At 39.9% G+C, this 18,628-nt stretch overlaps 1 protein-coding gene across 1 annotated transcript in view; it reads left to right on the top strand.

The window, feature by feature from the left end:
* Positions 1–18,628, top strand: part of twsg1a (twisted gastrulation BMP signaling modulator 1a) — a 21,597-nt gene extending 2,969 nt beyond the window's left edge. The window contains exons 3-5 of the mRNA XM_048164241.1: positions 6,797–6,896; positions 8,777–9,022; positions 17,875–18,628. Of these exons, the coding sequence (XP_048020198.1) occupies positions 6,797–6,896; positions 8,777–9,022; positions 17,875–18,056 (528 nt within the window). The 3' untranslated portion in view covers positions 18,057–18,628. The remainder of the gene's footprint in view (positions 1–6,796; positions 6,897–8,776; positions 9,023–17,874) is intronic.

Here is an 18,628-nt window from a genome sequence, read left to right on the forward strand (position 1 = left end):
ACGGGGACGTGAGACAGGCGTCGTGACTCTGAGTCTCTCTGCGTTACAGGAATAAACACAGGAGGATCATGACGTTACTCCAGTAAACAGAGACACGCCAGAACAGATGAGAAAAACAGGCAATAGAGCTGAAAGCAACAGACTATATGCTCGGATGCGATTGCGAAGGTTTTCAGTGGTTGCCAAGGCGTTGCTACAGTATCTTTGGTGGTTGCTAGGGTGTTCTGAGTGGTTGCTAGTAGGGCTGAGCGATATGACCTTTTTTTTTCTTCATATTATGCAATATCGGTATTTATCAGTATTTCATATCATGTGTTTGCTAGGCCTCAAGAATGAATGCAGTGTTAGTATTGATAACTAAAACTATTAAACATAATTTTTGCTAACTGTAATAAAGCTTATATAAAATATAAAGTTCATATTAGATGAGAAACTTAATAAACTTAAAGAAAATTATAATTTGAAATCTGAAGTAAGTTGAAGTAGTACTAAAACTAAAACTGAAATAAAATAAATGAAAGCTAAATTGAAAAAATAAATACTAATAAAAATGAGAAAAGCAAATAACAAAAATGACTAAAACTTAAACTAAAATTAAAATCATCATTTTAAAATAAAAGCTAATATTAATAAATACTATAATAGTATATAAATAATACTAAAATAACAGTGAATGAATGTAAAAATCTGTTAATTTTTGTCCCCCAAATTCTGTTTTTTCATTTTATTTTTCTGGATTCTCTGTTTTATTATTTAATACAAATTTTAAATCATCATTTCATAATATCATAATCATCGGATTTTACAAATCTTTAAAAATCGAATGAAATGAATTCATAAAATGTTAACAAATTAATCAATCTTTTAAAATGTAAACAAATAAAAAATATAACAATTAATCTACAGCAAAGCATTGCATTTTATGTTATTTTAATATTTTCATGTTTTGTCAAATAAGTTGTTTTTTTATCTAATTTTATGATATAAATTAAAACATGAATGGTTGTATGATATTCCTTATAATAATAATAATACAATTTATTATTACTGTAACATTGAAAAGTACATTTTACTATACAATCGCAATGTATTTGTCATAATTTTATGTGCCTGATATTTAGATATAGGCTAAATATCGAAAATTACACAAGTTTATTATTGATATTGTGGATTTTTTCCCCAGATACATATCAATATGTATTTATCGCCCAGCCCGAGTTACTAGGACATTACTAGGGTGTTTTAGAGTGTATCAAAGTGGTTGCTGGTTGCTAGGGCATTGCTAGGTGGTTGTCAGTGTGACTTGTGTGGTTGCTAATGTGTTTTGTAAAGTTTCTTTGGTGTTGCTCGGTGGTTATAGGGTGTCATGGGTGTTTGACAGGGCGTTGACTGCTGCTTCAGAAGTTTCTGTGAGTATCTGTGTGTGTAAGCTGGCGGCTGTCAGTCGTGTGTCTCTAGGTGGGGCAGCTGAGGTTGTTTTAGTCACACATGAATGCTTTGTGGGGCAAGGCAGCACACGTCCCGTCCGCTCAGAGCACTTTCACACACTTTCCCCTGTACACTGTCTGAACGGCCCTCCTCTCCACCTCACTCGCATCTGACGAGAAAAGAACCGCTCACGGTAAACAAAAGAAAACAGAAAAAACTGGAAGCAGTGGTTGCCAGAATATTTCAGTAAAAAATACAGTAAAAATGCAAACATTTACAGAACAACATGCAAACTCATTTTCTGGTAGAACGCACACTGTCACCAAGGCTCACCCAGATCGGCCTGACGGGGCGCTACAGCAGTCAAAAGTACGAAATATCTCATAACTCCTAAACCAAGTGTCTTATATCATTGGAATCCTTGCTCAAGACGGACAAGATGGCATGCCTCAGATTCGCACGTCAAAATTTTCGGGTATTTTGGATTTTTTGAAATACCTAATTTTGCGAACTAGTCCTAGGTTTTTGACCCAATAGGAACCAAACCAGTGCATCGAGATTCTCTGGAGTCTGATTGTCAATAATTATCAAAAAAAAAAAAAAAAGTTTAAATTTCGAATCATGGTCCTTAGGGGCCGCCAAAATGTTCGAAGTTTTACTAAAATGGCTTTTACTAAAATGGCTATAACTCGTGAACAGAATGAGATATTTTCACCAAACTCAGCACACCTGTGTAAGAGCTCATTCTGTGGTCCGTTAGTCCACCGTTAGTCCGATCGACTTGAATATTTGTATGCAGTGTCATTGTCCAAGGTGCCATGATTGTCTAAGAGGACATTGTTGTATCTCAAAAAACATGTCCGCAATCGGCCAATGAAGTTTGAGCAGCTATCAGACAAGGTTAACGGAGGCCGAATCAGAACAAAACTCGCTGGACCTGTTTGACTCACGGCTCTATAGGCCTGTGAGAAATTCCAAAGAAATCGTCCACTGGGGGGCGCCTTTGAGTTTTTCACGTGCATCAAGGATCGTGTATCACATGATTTTTCGCACATGCCCACGACATTCTTACCACATGGTAGAACTCCTCATTCTGAGCAACTTTGCCTCTAGGACAAAAACCAGCTTTGGTGAACTAGTTCTAAGTTTTTGGCTCAACTTCGATAACTGTTAAAAAGCTTTATAAACCATAAATTTACAATGGTAAATTGCCTGTATTGGTTGTAAATGGTCTTTCCCTTCTATGATTTAAGTGGTCACATGCTTGCTAAATAGAAAATAATACCTTTTTACGCATGTGCTTATAGGCCTTAACCCCGATAATTGCTGCTCGCCGCTATTTTTTTAAAAAAATAATCATGTTTAACAGCAGAATTCCTGGTGAAAAACTACATTACCTATGATAAAACAAGTTTACGTTGAAGTAAATATAAGTTCACTCTCAAGACCCCTGCGTTCTTTCTGTCTGTTTTTGGATGCAAAAATGTTTCCTCCTAAATCTGCCTCGGTCGTATTAACAGACTCTAGATAGTTGAATGGATTGTAAAATTCTGATTGATGAAAAATTTGTGACTATTCTTTTAATGAGAGGCTGAACTGCGCTTGTCCCTCTGTGTTGTATTTTGTGTCAGATAGTGTGTTTGATATTGTGTAAATTTTGTGTTTCCTGTTCCGTTCTTATGATTGTGTGTGTGTGTGTGTGTGTGTGTGTGTGTGTGTGGTCTGTAATGTGTGAGTCAGCTCTCAGTCACCCAAACATGTTTTCGTTACAAACTGTTATTTTTTTTCCCAGCCTAACACGAAAGAAGCTTTAAAAAAATATTTTTCCATTTTTTTCCATTCAGTGATGGTTTATTGAGACCGCCGGCTGTCAAACTCCAATCATGTGACTTTAGAGGACTTAAAGTGCACAATTGCATGAACAACATATGATGCTTTTTTGGAGCTTGTCACTATAAACTGTTTGTGAGGAAAAAGCTGGAAAAAGTTCTCCTTTTGTGTTCCAGAGTAAATAATGACAGAATTTTCTTTTTATTTAAACGAACTAGGCATTTAATTACAGAGATGTTTTTCTTCCTGGAGAGCAAGGAAAGAGAGGAGGGGTGAATGTCAGCAGGTTGAGGACTGAAGCGGAAGAGAACCGCAGGTGTGAATTCCAATGAATTCCATTGCATATACATAACCAAGAATGTGGACACTTTATTTATTTATTTGATATTATTACTAAATAACTGTCAGCTTAATAATGTATATATATATATATATATATATATATATATATATATATATATATATATATATATATATATATATATACAACAGTTCTTTCTGGTTCTTAAATCTGATTGGCTGATAGCCATGTGATATTTTAGTGATAACAGCACTCTTACCTTTTCACCGTTTGTATCACTCTGCTTGAAGCGACTGTCATGGCGGCCGAGCAAATCCACCGTATTTTTGCAAATACTACACTTATTGTACCACAAACTGTAGTTTTAGGCGAGAATGTATTTCTTTAGACCTGAAATATGTGACTCATATTTAATAAGCACCAATTTTACAATTTGTTTAGACGTTTTCAGAGATGCGAGCTCCAGGCCGTCAGCGGCCGCTCTGTGCTCGTGTACCCGCCGAGAACAGCTTCATCTCGGCCAGTGCTTTGGGGATTTGCCGAAGTGTCTTCTAGTGGTTAAACATGTTCCTGAGCAAATAGAATTGGGCTGTTACATTTAATAATTTAGTATTAAGGCTATATTTCACTTACATCCTGTAGAGCACTTTGTACACATGTGTTTATCTCCTATTGTCATTTATAATGGCTATTGTTGTTAATTTAAAAACTGTTGTTCAATAAATATTATTTTATATAAATAATATGTTGTATTTGGTATTGAGAAAAGGTTCATTCGTGCGTAATATGGATTGATACGGAAGTTACATTAATACGCCATTAGATGTGGCAAACTTTATGAGTGAATGAGTCAGTCGCAAGAGACTTTTAAATTGAAAGGGACTTTTGTAAAGAAAGGACATTGTTTTAGCACTGTTATGGAACATTCTCCTAACTTTCCTCAAGTGTGTGTGTGTGTGTGTGTGTGTATATATATACAGTACAGTCCAAAAGTTTGGAACCACTAAGATTTTAAATGTTTTTAAAAGAAGTTTCGTCTGCTCACCAAGGCTACATTTATTTAATTAAAAATACAGTAAAAAAACAGTAATATTGTGAAATATTATTACAATTTAAAATAACTGTTTTCTATTTAAATATATTTGACAAAGTAATTTATTCCTGTGATGCAAAGCTGAATTTTCAGCATCATTACTCCAGTCTTCAGTGTCACATGATCCTTCAGAAATCATTCTAATATGCTGATCTGCTGCTCAAGAAACATTTAATGTTTACAATTGTACAAAATATTTGTGTACAATATTTTTTTTCAGGATTATTTGATGAATAGAAAGTTCAAAAGAACATTGTTTATCTGAAATCTAATCTTTTGTAACATTATAAATGTCTTTACTGCCACTTTTGATTGATTTAATGCATCCTTGCTGAATAAAAGTATTCATTTCTTTAATTTCTTTTCAAAAAAATAAAAATAAAAATTCTTACTGACCCCAAACTTTTGAACGGTAGTGTATAATGCTACAGAAGCTTTGTATTTCAGATAAATGCTGTTCTTTTGAACTTTCTATTCATCAAGGAATCCTGAAAAAAAAAAGTACACAACTGTTTTCAACATTGAAAATAATCATAAATGTTTCTTGAGCAGCAGATCAGCATATTAGAATGATTTCTGAAGGATCATGTGACACTGATTCAGCTTTGCATCACAGGAATAAATTACTTTGTCAAATATATTTAAATAGAAAACAGTTATTTTAAATTGTAATAATATTTCACAATATTACTGTTTTTTACTGTATTTTTAATTAAATAAATGTAGCCTTGGTGAGCAGATGAAACTTCTTTTAAAAACATTAAAAATCTTAGTGGTTCCAAACTTTTGGACTGTACTGTATATATATATACATTTTTTTAATGAAAGAAATTAATACTTTTATTCAGCAAGGATGCATTAAATTGATCAAATATAATGTCACAAAAGATTTTTTTTTCAGATAAACTTATGAACTTTCTATTCATCAGAGAAACCTGAAACTGTTTTCATCATTGATAATAATCATAAATGTTTCTTGAGCAGCAAATCATCATATTAGAATGATTTCTGAAGGATCATGTGACACTGAAGACTGGAGTAACGATGCTGAAAATTCAGCTTTGATCACAGGAATAAATTACATTTTACAATATATTCACATAGAAAACAGTTATTTTAAATTGTAAAAATATTTATTTATTTAGTAACTTTATTTATCTATTCATTCATTCTTTCATTCATTCATTAAATAAATACTTTTAGTTATTAAGTGACTGGCACTTCATACATTAGCTTTGTGAGAGCTCATATTGGATCCCAATTAACCAGTTAATTTACTAAAACTTGCACACGTTATGAGACATTATAGTCATAGGAAGCTGGTGACTATTCCTTCATTTCACAGCTTGTTGTTTGCCAGTACAGCAGGAGTTTGGTGAGGCTGTACTTGGACAGGTTGTGCTTCAGTGTCCTGAACTGAAGCAAACAGAGCTTTTATGGCTTTTATGTTGTTTGGCTCGATGATTCTTTTAAGGAATGCATGAAAATCACACACGCAATTCCCCGAACTAAAGAGGACTGGGCAGGGATTGGGAATTGTCTGGGCTTGTTTCTTTTGGAAGTATCTGAGACACGTGTGTTTTCAGGTATTGGGTTTTGTGTAGTTCTATTATAACTCTCTTTCTGTTTCCTCCCCTGAACTTTCAGTTTTAATGGCGCACACACACACACACACACACACACATCTGGAAGTTGACCTCTTCCACACAACTGCTGGCAAAACACGAAACACTGAGAGCCAAATGTGTGTGTCTGTGTTCCCCTTCATTCAGCTGGCTGCTGTTTTCTCTGTAATTATAACTCTAAATGTGTCCCAGGTTTCGGTCACTCTTTTTCCCCTCTCCGCTGGGGCATTTGACGTTTTTTTCCAGCGTGGAACAGTTTGCAGCTCTGTTTCTTTTCAGCCTGGTGTTATTTCTCATGTTTAAGCATTCTTTGTCTCTTTGGGTGGTTTCCTTTTAACTGTTACAGCTGAAAGATCTTGATGTTTCCGTCAAGACTCACGGGTCTCTATGGCACATGTGTTTGGTGATCATGTTTATATAAGCTAGACATTCTCCACGTCATGTCATTTTTCCCCCCTGTATGTTTACCTTTCATAATGTATATTTTGTGTGTGTGTGTGTGTGTGTGTGTGTGTACAGGGTCTTTGTCAGTGCCGGCCGTCGGAGGGGAACTGTTCATGCTGTAAAGAGTGCATGCTGTGTTTGAGCTCTCTCTGGGAGGAGTGCTGCGACTGTGTAGGTGAGTTTGAAATCAATATACAATCAATACCCAATCAGAACTCACAGATCTCACAATTGGTCAATGCACAATAACTTTTATGTTTTATTTATTTATTTTTATTTTTTTAAATCAATCAATATTTAAATCATAAAATAAGTAATGTATATAGAGTGTATAAACTGACCAAAACATAAATAGTCAAATGCATCCCACAATTGGTTCATGGACAATGACTGAATAAAATTTGAATCAACCAGAAATGTAATTATTATGCACAAAATACATAATTAAAGTGTTTTATTTCATTTTTAAGTAAATAAAATTTAAATTATAAAATAAAATAAAATAAAATGTTACTAGTTATCAAATAAAATATACATTATGATAATATATGTTATTCTAAATATATTATGGGGTTATTTTATTTTAAAAGATAAAATAAATACTGCATAAAGTGCATAAACTGACCAAGACAAATAAACATAATACTGAATAAAATGACTGAATAAAATTTTATATATATATATATATATATATATATATATATATATATATATATATATATATATATATATATATATCGGTCATTGAACATAACTTTGTAATGCATTTTATTTTATTTTATTTTATTTTTTGATTGGTTGATATATTTTAATCAACAAAAAATGCAATTATTATATGTGCATAAAATACATTTTTAAAGTATTTAAAAAAAAAAATATAATTTAAATTATTAAATTCAATTCAATTCAATTCAATTCAATAAATGTCTTTATTTCATATTCTTGGTTCAAGCCTTATTTAATTCTAATAGCCAGAGTTCTAATAATAATAATTCTAATAACCACTTTTATCTTATCTTATGTTTTAAATCATAATGAAATTAAATTACAAAATAAAATATGCATTATAAAAATATTTCGTTATACATGCATAAAATACATTGTTTTTTTTTTATTTTTTATTTTTTATTTTTTTTAAATAAATCAGAATTTAAATGATAAAATAAATAGTGCATAAAGAGTGCATAAACTGACCAAAATATAAATAAACAAATATATTCCACAACTGGTTCATTTATATATACATATTTTTTATTTACATTTTTTTTAATAATTTATTTGAATTTTGATTTATATAAAAATGTAATTAAATTAAATGATTATTATAAAAACATATTATTAGGATTATTTCGAGTTGAGTCGTGAGTATAAACTAAGGATGCTCAGGTTGTGTTAACAGGTTTGGCTCATTCCCAGTCCACTGAGAGCACTTGTAAATATTAAGACTAGTTTGCCGATGACAGGAGGGCTGGTATACACTCCTCTGACAGCGGGATAAAGTGTGAAGTGAGATGATCCAGATACTCTCATCTCTGCGTTACAGCTTTAAACACAGCTCAGTTCAGAGGAGGTTTTGCCGGTTAACAGTTGTAGGAACATAATATACAAATATTATTATGAACATAATACACAACGAGCAGTTTATAAAGTAGAGAGGATGCCATGTTTGTCACTTTTTATTCAAAACTAGGACATGAAAGCATCAGGTTGTAGAGATTGTTTTGTTCCAAACACTCGTTTATTAGCTGAGAGGGAAAAGTGTGTGTTGTTCCTGAAGGCCAGAACCTGCCATGGATCCGGTAATCAGAAGCAGCTGTCCTGGCAGCCGCTCCGCAGCTAATCTGAAACACACGGTCTCCGCAGCGTTCGGCTCCTTATTAAAACCTTCATCCATTATCTGATTACCATCTTTACCAGCAGTTTATCTCTCAAAGTGGAGCTGCTGTTGACAGTCTTTAAGTTCTTCAGCTGTGGTCAGGTTTGCTTGTACTGCTTGTCAGTGACTCTTTCAGGGATTTTCCATCATGATGTACCTCCATTTCTTCTGGCCAACAGGAATGTGTAACCCAAGGAATTACAACGACAGTCCTGCCACCTCCAAGAGCACCGTAGAAGAGCTGTACCGACCAATCCCGTCGCTCTTCCGCGCTCTGACCGAAGGCGACGCCCCCATTAACATGATGGTCGTGTCGTTTCCCGTTGCTGAGGAACTCTCCCACCACGAGAACCTCGTGTCTTTCCTAGAGACACTCGACAGCCAGAGTCACAACATCTCGCCGCCCAGTAGCAGCGTCCATGATGGTGGGTACTGGCTGAAAATATCTAGGAAAAGATGTTTATCTCGTCTCAGAATGCCAAAGATTATAAGACATGATTAAACTTTTTAAAGGAATAGTTCAGGCAATGGTTGAACAAATAATGTAGATGGTGTTTTATACTGTCAGGCTCAAAAAAATAACAACCATCATAAAAAGATATATAAACTCATGCACTTTATTTCACGTTTATGTCACGCCATACCATCATTTTGTATGAGAAACAAACTATTATTCAACCTACTTTTGTTTCATGGAAAAAAGAAACTTTTTAATAATGTCTCATATTTTGTTTTGTTTTAATAAGTGGTTTTTCAAGTGAACTACTTCTTTAATTATGGTCAACCAATATGATTTTTTTTTTTAATAGTCAGTATGTATTTATTTACATAATGCATAATTTAATATATTACGTAATTTTAACATTAAACATGAAAATAATAATAATAAAATATATAAATATTATTAATAAAACAATATAAATATACAAATATACAAATTGACGAAATTACCTGACACATTTACTTACAAATTTTTTTTATTTTATTTTGTTTTATGTATTAATTTATAGTCTTGGCTCATCTCTCCGCTTGTGTCTCGTCTCGTCTCATCTCTCCTCTCGTCTCTAGTCTCGTCGCCTCTCATCTTGTCTCATCTCATCTCTCCTCATCTCTCCTCTTGTCTCTCATCTCGTCGCCTCTCATATCATCTACTCTTGTCTCGTCTCCTCTCCTTTCTCGTTTCATCTCACTTCTCATCTCGTCTACTCTCTTCTCGCCTCCTCTCCTTTCTTGTCTCGCCTCTTGTCTCGTTGCGTCTCCTCATCTCTCCTCTTGTCTTGTCTCCTATCCTCATCTCTTCTCTTGTCTCTCATCTCGTCGCCTCTCATCTCATCTACTCTTGTCTCGTCTCGTCTCCTTTCTCGTCTCGTCTCGTCTCACCTCTCATCTCGTCTACTCTCTTCTCGCCTCCTCTCCTTTCTCGTCTCGCCTCTTGTCTTGTTGCGTCTCCTCATCTCTTCTCTTGTCTCGTTGCGTCTCCTCATCTCTCCTCTTGTCTCGTCTCCTATCCTCATTTCTCCTATTGTCTCTCATCTCGTCTCTTGTCTCATTGCCTCTTCTCTCGTCTCCTCTCGTCTCCTCTCCTTTCTCGTCTCGTCTCTCCTCTTGTCTTGTCTTGTCTCCTCTCCTCTCATCTCCTCTCCTTTCTCTCCTCTTGTCTTGTCTCCTGTCGTCTCGTCTCGTCTCCTTTCTCTCTTCTTGTCTTGTCTCCTCTCGTCTCATCTCCTCTCCTTTCTCGTCTCGTCTCTCCTCTTGTCTTGTCTCCTCTCGTCTCATCTCGTCTCCTTTCTCGTCTCGCCTCTCGTCTCATCTACTCTCGTCTCTTCTCTCCTCTCGTCTTCACTCCTTTCTCGTCTCGTCTCACCTCTCCTTTCCTCGTCTCTCCTCTTGTCTCATCTCTACTCTAGTCTACTCTCATTTCTCGTCTCGCCTCTCGTTTAGTCTCCTCTTCTCTCGTCTCTCGTCTCCTCTCGCCTCGCCTCTCCTCTCCTCATCTCTCCTCTTGTCTCATCTCTACTCTCATCTACTCTCATTTCTCGTCTCACCTCTCGTTTAGTCTCCTCTTCTCTCGTCTCTCGTCTCCTCTCGCCTCGCCTCTCCTCTTCTTTCTCATCTTGCCTCTCGTCTTGTTTCCTCTCCTCTTGTCTCATCTCTCCTCCCATCTCTTTTCCTCTCGTCTCATCTCCTTTATCGCCTCTCGGCTCGTGTCCTCGTCTCTCCTCTTGTTTCATCTCGTCTCGCCTCTTCTCATCTCGTCTCATCTCGTCTCTCATCTCTCCTCTCCTCTGGTCTCTCCTCTTGTCTTTCCTCATTTCTTCTCTCACCTCACCTCGCCTCTCCTCTCCTTTCTCGTCTTGCCTCTCATCTCCTCTCCTCGTCTCTTCTCTCCTTGTCTCTCCTCTCGTCTCATCTCGTCTCGTCTTCCTTTCCTTTTTCATCTTGCCTCTCGTCTCATCACCTCGTCTCTCATCTCCTTTCGTCTCTCCTCTCATCTCCTCTCCTCTCCTTTCTCATCTCGCTTCTCATCTCCTCTCTTCTCCTCTCCTCTCGTCTCGTCTCGTCTACTCTCCTCTCCTCTCCTCTCGTCTCGTCTTCCTTTCCTTTCTTATCTTGCCTCTCGTCTCATCTCCTCATCTCTCCTCTCGTCTCCTCTCATTTCCTTTTTCGTCTCGTTTCTCATCTCCTCTCTTCTCCTCTCATCTAACCTTGTCTTGTCGCCTCTCGTATCGTCTTCCTTTCCTTTCTCATCTTGCCTCTCGTCTCATCTCCTCATCTCTCATCTCCTTTCGTCTCTCCTCTTGTCTCCTCTCCTCTCCTTTCTCATCTCGCTTCTCATCTCCTCTCTTCTCCTCTTGTGTCATCTCGTCTCGTCTTCCTTTCCTTTCTCATCTTGCCTCTCATCTCATCTCCTCTCTTCTCCTCTCGTCTCATCTCGTCTTGTCACTTCTCGTCTCGTCTTCCTTTCTTTTCTCATCTTGCCTCTCATCTCATCTCCTCTCTTCTCCTCTCGTCTCATCTCGTCTTGTCACTTCTCGTCTCGTCTTCCTTTCTTTTCTCATCTTGCCTCTCGTCTCATCTCCTCATCTCTCATCTCCTTTCGTCTCTCCTCTTGTCTCCTCTCCTCTCCTTTCTCATCTCGCTTCTCATCTCCTCTCTTCTCCTCTTGTGTCATCTCGTCTCGTCTTCCTTTCCTTTCTCATCTTGCCTCTTGTCTCATCACCTCATCTCTCATCTCCTTTCGTCTCTCCTCTCGTCTCCTCTCCTCTCCTTTCTCATCTCGCTTCTCATCTCATCTCCTCTCTTCTCATCTTGTCTCGTCTCCTCTCGTCTCGTCTTCATTTCCTTTCTTATCTTGCCTCTCGTCTCATCTCCTCATCTCTCCTCTCGTCTCCTCTCATTTCCTTTTTCGTCTCGTTTCTCATCTCCTCTCTTCTCCTCTCATCTAACCTTGTCTTGTCGCCTCTCGTATCGTCTTCCTTTCCTTTCTCATCTTGCCTCTCGTCTCATCTCCTCATCACTCATCTCCTTTCGTCTCTCCTCTTGTCTCCTCTCCTTTCTCATCTCGCTTCTCATCTCCTCTCTTCTCCTCTTGTGTCATCTCGTCTCGTCTTCCTTTCCTTTCTCATCTTGCCTCTCATCTCATCTCATCTCCTCTCTTCTCCTCTCGTCTCATTTTGTCTTGTCACTTCTCGTCTCGTCTTCCTTTCTTTTCTCATCTTGCCTCTCATCTCATCTCCTCTCTTCTCCTCTCGTCTCATCTCGTCTTGTCACTTCTCGTCTCGTCTTCCTTTCTTTTCTCATCTTGCCTCTCGTCTCATCTCCTCATCTCTCATCTCCTTTCGTCTCTCCTCTTGTCTCCTCTCCTCTCCTTTCTCATCTCGCTTCTCATCTCCTCTCTTCTCCTCTTGTGTCATCTCGTCTCGTCTTCCTTTCTTTTCTCATCTTGCCTCTTGTCTCATCACCTCATCTCTCATCTCCTTTCGTCTCTCCTCTCGTCTCCTCTCCTCTCCTTTCTCATCTCGCTTCTCATCTCCTCTCTTCTCATCTTGTCTCGTCTCCTCTCATCTCGTCTTCATTTCCTTTCTTATCTTGTCTCTCGTCTCATCTCCTCATCTCTCCTCTCATCTCCTCTCATTTCCTTTCTCATCTCGCTTCTCATCTCCTCTCTTCTCCTCTCGTCTCATCTCGCCTCGTCTTCGTTTCTTTTCTCATCTTGCCTCTCGTCTCATCTCCTCATCTCTCATCTCCTTTCGTCTCTCCTCTTGTCTCCTCTCCTCTTCTTTCTCATCTCGCTTCTCATCTCCTCTCTTCTCCTCTTGTGTCATCTCGTCTCGCCTTCCTTTCCTTTCTCATCTTGCCTCGTCTCATCACCTCGTCTCTCATCTCCTTTCGTCTCTCCTCTCGTCTCCTCTCCTTTCTCATCTCGCTTCTCATCTCATCTGCTCTCTTCTCCTCTCGTCTCATCTCGTCTTGTCTCCTCTCGTCTCGTCTTCATTTCCTTTCTTATCTTGCCTCTCGTCTCATCTCCTCATCTCTCCTCTCGTCTCCTCTCCTCTCCTTTCTCATCTCGCTTCTCATCTCCTCTCTCCTCCTCTCCTCTCGTCTCATCTCGTCTCGTCTTCCTTTCTTTTTTCATCTTGCCTCTCGTCTCATCTCCTCATCTCTCATCTCCTTTCGTCTCTTCTCTCGTCTCCTCTCCTTTCTCATCTTGCTTCTCATCTCATCTCCTCTCGTTTCATCTTGTCTTGTCACTTCTCGTCTCGTCTTCCTTTCTTTTCTCATCTTGCCTCTCGTCTCATCTCCTCGTCTCTCATCTCCTTTCGTCTCTCCTCTCGTCTCGTCTCCTCTCCTTTCTCATCTCGCTTCTCATCTCATCTGCTCTCTTCTCCTCTCGTCTCATCTCGTCTCGTCTTCATTTCCTTTCTTATCTTGCCTCTCGTCTCATCTCCTCATCTCTCCTCTCGTTTCCTCTCCTTTCTCATCTCGCTTCTCATCTCCTCTCTCCTCCTCTCGTCTCATCTCGTCTCGTCTTCCTTTCTTTTTTCATCTTGCCTCTCGTCTCATCTCCTCATCTCTCATCTCCTTTCGTCTCTTCTCTCGTCTCCTCTCCTTTCTCATCTTGCTTCTCATCTCCTCTCGTCTCATCTTGTCTTGTCACTTCTCGTCTCGTCTTCCTTTCTTTTCTCATCTTGCCTCTCGTCTCATCTCCTCGTCTTTCATCTCCTTTCGTCTCTCCTCTCGTCTCCTCTCGTCTCCTTTCTCATCTCGCTTCTCATCTCATCTCCTCTCGTCTCATCTCGTCTCATCTCCTCTCGTCTCGTCTTCATTTCCTTTCTTATCCTGCCTCTCGTCTCATCTCCTCATCTCTCCTCTCGTTTCCTCTCCTCTCCTTTCTCATCTCGCTTCTCATCTCCTCTCTCCTCCTCTCGTCTCATCTCGTCTTGTCTTCCTTTCTTTTTTCATCTTGCCTCTCGTCTCATCTCCTCATCTCTCATCTCCTTTCGTCTCTCCTCTCGTCTCCTCTCCTCTCCTTTCTCATCTCGCTTCTCATCTCCTCTCTTCTCATCTTGTCTCGTCTCCTCTCATCTCGTCTTCATTTCCTTTCTTATCTTGTCTCTCGTCTCATCTCCTCATCTCTCCTCTCATCTCCTCTCATTTCCTTTCTCATCTCGCTTCTCATCTCCTCTCTTCTCCTCTCGTCTCATCTCGCCTCGTCTTCGTTTCTTTTCTCATCTTGCCTCTCGTCTCATCTCCTCATCTCTCATCTCCTTTCGTCTCTCCTCTTGTCTCCTCTCCTCTTCTTTCTCATCTCGCTTCTCATCTCCTCTCTTCTCCTCTTGTGTCATCTCGTCTCGCCTTCCTTTCCTTTCTCATCTTGCCTCGTCTCATCACCTCGTCTCTCATCTCCTTTCGTCTCTCCTCTCGTCTCCTCTCCTTTCTCATCTCGCTTCTCATCTCATCTGCTCTCTTCTCCTCTCGTCTCATCTCGTCTTGTCTCCTCTCGTCTCGTCTTCATTTCCTTTCTTATCTTGCCTCTCGTCTCATCTCCTCATCTCTCCTCTCGTCTCCTCTCCTCTCCTTTCTCATCTCGCTTCTCATCTCCTCTCTCCTCCTCTCGTCTCATCTCGTCTCGTCTTCCTTTCTTTTTTCATCTTGCCTCTCGTCTCATCTCCTCATCTCTCATCTCCTTTCGTCTCTTCTCTCGTCTCCTCTCCTTTCTCATCTTGCTTCTCATCTCATCTCCTCTCGTTTCATCTTGTCTTGTCACTTCTCGTCTCGTCTTCCTTTCTTTTCTCATCTTGCCTCTCGTCTCATCTCCTCGTCTCTCATCTCCTTTCGTCTCTCCTCTCGTCTCGTCTCCTCTCCTTTCTCATCTCGCTTCTCATCTCATCTGCTCTCTTCTCCTCTCGTCTCATCTCGTCTCGTCTTCATTTCCTTTCTTATCTTGCCTCTCGTCTCATCTCCTCATCTCTCCTCTCGTTTCCTCTCCTTTCTCATCTCGCTTCTCATCTCCTCTCTCCTCCTCTCGTCTCATCTCGTCTCGTCTTCCTTTCTTTTTTCATCTTGCCTCTCGTCTCATCTCCTCATCTCTCATCTCCTTTCGTCTCTTCTCTCGTCTCCTCTCCTTTCTCATCTTGCTTCTCATCTCATCTCCTCTCGTCTCATCTTGTCTTGTCACTTCTCGTCTCGTCTTCCTTTCTTTTCTCATCTTGCCTCTCGTCTCATCTCCTCGTCTTTCATCTCCTTTCGTCTCTCCTCTCGTCTCCTCTCGTCTCCTTTCTCATCTCGCTTCTCATCTCATCTCCTCTCGTCTCATCTCGTCTCATCTCCTCTCGTCTCGTCTTCATTTCCTTTCTTATCTTGCCTCTCGTCTCATCTCCTCATCTCTCCTCTCGTTTCCTCTCCTCTCCTTTCTCATCTCGCTTCTCATCTCCTCTCTCCTCCTCTCGTCTCATCTCGTCTTGTCTTCCTTTCTTTTTTCATCTTGCCTCTCGTCTCATCTCCTCATCTCTCATCTCCTTTCGTCTCTCCTCTCGTCTCCTCTCCTCTCCTTTCTCATCTCGCTTCTCATCTCCTCTCTTCTCATCTTGTCTCGTCTCCTCTCATCTCGTCTTCATTTCCTTTCTTATCTTGTCTCTCGTCTCATCTCCTCATCTCTCCTCTCATCTCCTCTCATTTCCTTTCTCATCTCGCTTCTCATCTCCTCTCTTCTCCTCTCGTCTCATCTCGCCTCGTCTTCGTTTCTTTTCTCATCTTGCCTCTCGTCTCATCTCCTCATCTCTCATCTCCTTTCGTCTCTCCTCTTGTCTCCTCTCCTCTTCTTTCTCATCTCGCTTCTCATCTCCTCTCTTCTCCTCTTGTGTCATCTCGTCTCGCCTTCCTTTCCTTTCTCATCTTGCCTCGTCTCATCACCTCGTCTCTCATCTCCTTTCGTCTCTCCTCTCGTCTCCTCTCCTTTCTCATCTCGCTTCTCATCTCATCTGCTCTCTTCTCCTCTCGTCTCATCTCGTCTTGTCTCCTCTCGTCTCGTCTTCATTTCCTTTCTTATCTTGCCTCTCGTCTCATCTCCTCATCTCTCCTCTCGTCTCCTCTCCTCTCCTTTCTCATCTCGCTTCTCATCTCCTCTCTCCTCCTCTCGTCTCATCTCGTCTCGTCTTCCTTTCTTTTTTCATCTTGCCTCTCGTCTCATCTCCTCATCTCTCATCTCCTTTCGTCTCTTCTCTCGTCTCCTCTCCTTTCTCATCTTGCTTCTCATCTCATCTCCTCTCGTTTCATCTTGTCTTGTCACTTCTCGTCTCGTCTTCCTTTCTTTTCTCATCTTGCCTCTCGTCTCATCTCCTCGTCTCTCATCTCCTTTCGTCTCTCCTCTCGTCTCGTCTCCTCTCCTTTCTCATCTCGCTTCTCATCTCATCTGCTCTCTTCTCCTCTCGTCTCATCTCGTCTCGTCTTCATTTCCTTATCTTGCCTCTCGTCTCATCTCCTCATCTCTCCTCTCGTTTCCTCTCCTTTCTCATCTCGCTTCTCATCTCCTCTCTCCTCCTCTCGTCTCATCTCGTCTCGTCTTCCTTTCTTTTTTCATCTTGCCTCTCGTCTCATCTCCTCATCTCTCATCTCCTTTCGTCTCTTCTCTCGTCTCCTCTCCTTTCTCATCTTGCTTCTCATCTCATCTCCTCTCGTCTCATCTTGTCTTGTCACTTCTCGTCTCGTCTTCCTTTCTTTTCTCATCTTGCCTCTCGTCTCATCTCCTCGTCTTTCATCTCCTTTCGTCTCTCCTCTCGTCTCCTCTCGTCTCCTTTCTCATCTCGCTTCTCATCTCATCTCCTCTCGTCTCATCTCGTCTCATCTCCTCTCGTCTCGTCTTCATTTCCTTTCTTATCTTGCCTCTCGTCTCATCTCCTCATCTCTCCTCTCGTTTCCTCTCCTCTCCTTTCTCATCTCGCTTCTCATCTCCTCTCTCCTCCTCTCGTCTCATCTCGTCTTGTCTTCCTTTCTTTTTTCATCTTGCCTCTCGTCTCATCTCGTCTCTCATCTCCTTTCGTCTCTCGTCTCGTCTCGTCTCCTCTCCTCTCCTTTCTCATCTCGCTTCTCATCTCATCTCCTCTCTTCTCCTCTCGTCTCATCTCGTCTCATCTCCTCTCGTCTCGTCTTCATTTCCTTTCTTATCTTGCCTCTCGTCTCATCTCCTCATCTCTCCTCTCGTCTCCTCTCATTTCCTTTTTCGTCTCGTTTCTCATCTCCTCTCTTCTCATCTAACCTTGTCTTGTCGCTTCTCGTCTCGTCTCCTCTCCTTTATCGTCTCACTTCTTGTCTCCTCTCTTCTCCTTGTCTCTCCTCTTGTCTCATCTCTCGTCTCGCCTCACCTCTCGTCTGGTCTCCTCTCCTTTCATCTCGCCTCACCTCTCGTCTCCTCATCTCTCCTCTTGTCTCATCTCTTCTCGCCTCGCCTCTCGTCTCCTCTCGTCTCCTTGTCTCTCCTCTCATCTCGTCTCTCATCTCTCCTCTCATGTCTCTGGTTTGCACGTGTGATCAATTTTCAATTTTCAGTTCAAAAGTGCTTTATTGGCATGACAATTGTTGCAAAGTATTGCCAAAGCATTTCTATCATCAACTTACAGTGAATCATATGTACATATAGAAACATAAAAAAGCAGAACGATTAATCAATCAACATTTAGAATTCTATGAACAATTTAGAATTCTGTGTGTGTATGTGTGTGTGTGTGTGTGTGTAATCTGTGTGTAACGTGTGATCTCTCAGTCTGATCTCATTCCTCAGATGCCTTGTGTACGGTGGTCTACTTTGATGAGTGCGTGTCCATTCGTCAGTGTAAGCAGTACTGCGAGTCGATGGGCGGATCAAAGTACCGCTGGTTTCATAATGCCTGCTGTGAGTGCATCGGGCCTGAATGTCTGGACTACGGCAGTAAAGCCGTCAAATGCATGAACTGCCTCATCTGAGAACTGAACAAAGACTCACTCTACACTTTAACTCGTGTTTTATTGTGTAAAACACTTCTGACCTTTTCTGTTCTTGTTTACAGATTGTAAACAAAAACAGGGTTTTTATTATGATATCAATATTGTTTGTGAATTATTACAGCAGCATGCTGGGGTCGTTTCTCATTCAGATCATATTCCATCTGTATATAGTTCTCATTTCATATTCATATTTCTGATTTGACTATTAAAAACCGAAGTAAACTATTGATTTTTTTTTTTTTTTTTTTTTTTTTTTTAAACATGATGGTTTTAGTCTCCTGTCATTTACTGATCTGCTACTTTACTGTCGTCTGGTGATTTTCATTGTTGTACAACATTTGATTTGATGATCTGAAATGAAAAAAGATATTTAATCTGTATTTGTGTCTCAAATACTCGAAGTTTGAGTCAAATGTTTTTTTGTTGTTGTTGTTGTTGTTGTTTTTTTTTTTTTTTTACAAAATGCATGTGTATAGTTGACAAATAACATGAACATTAACTATTTTATTCAACAACCAAAGTTTAGATTGGACTGCATTAATTAACATGAA

This window comes from Megalobrama amblycephala, linkage group LG17 (genome assembly GCF_018812025.1).
Source record: "Megalobrama amblycephala isolate DHTTF-2021 linkage group LG17, ASM1881202v1, whole genome shotgun sequence".
Lineage (NCBI taxonomy): Eukaryota > Metazoa > Chordata > Actinopteri > Cypriniformes > Xenocyprididae > Megalobrama > Megalobrama amblycephala.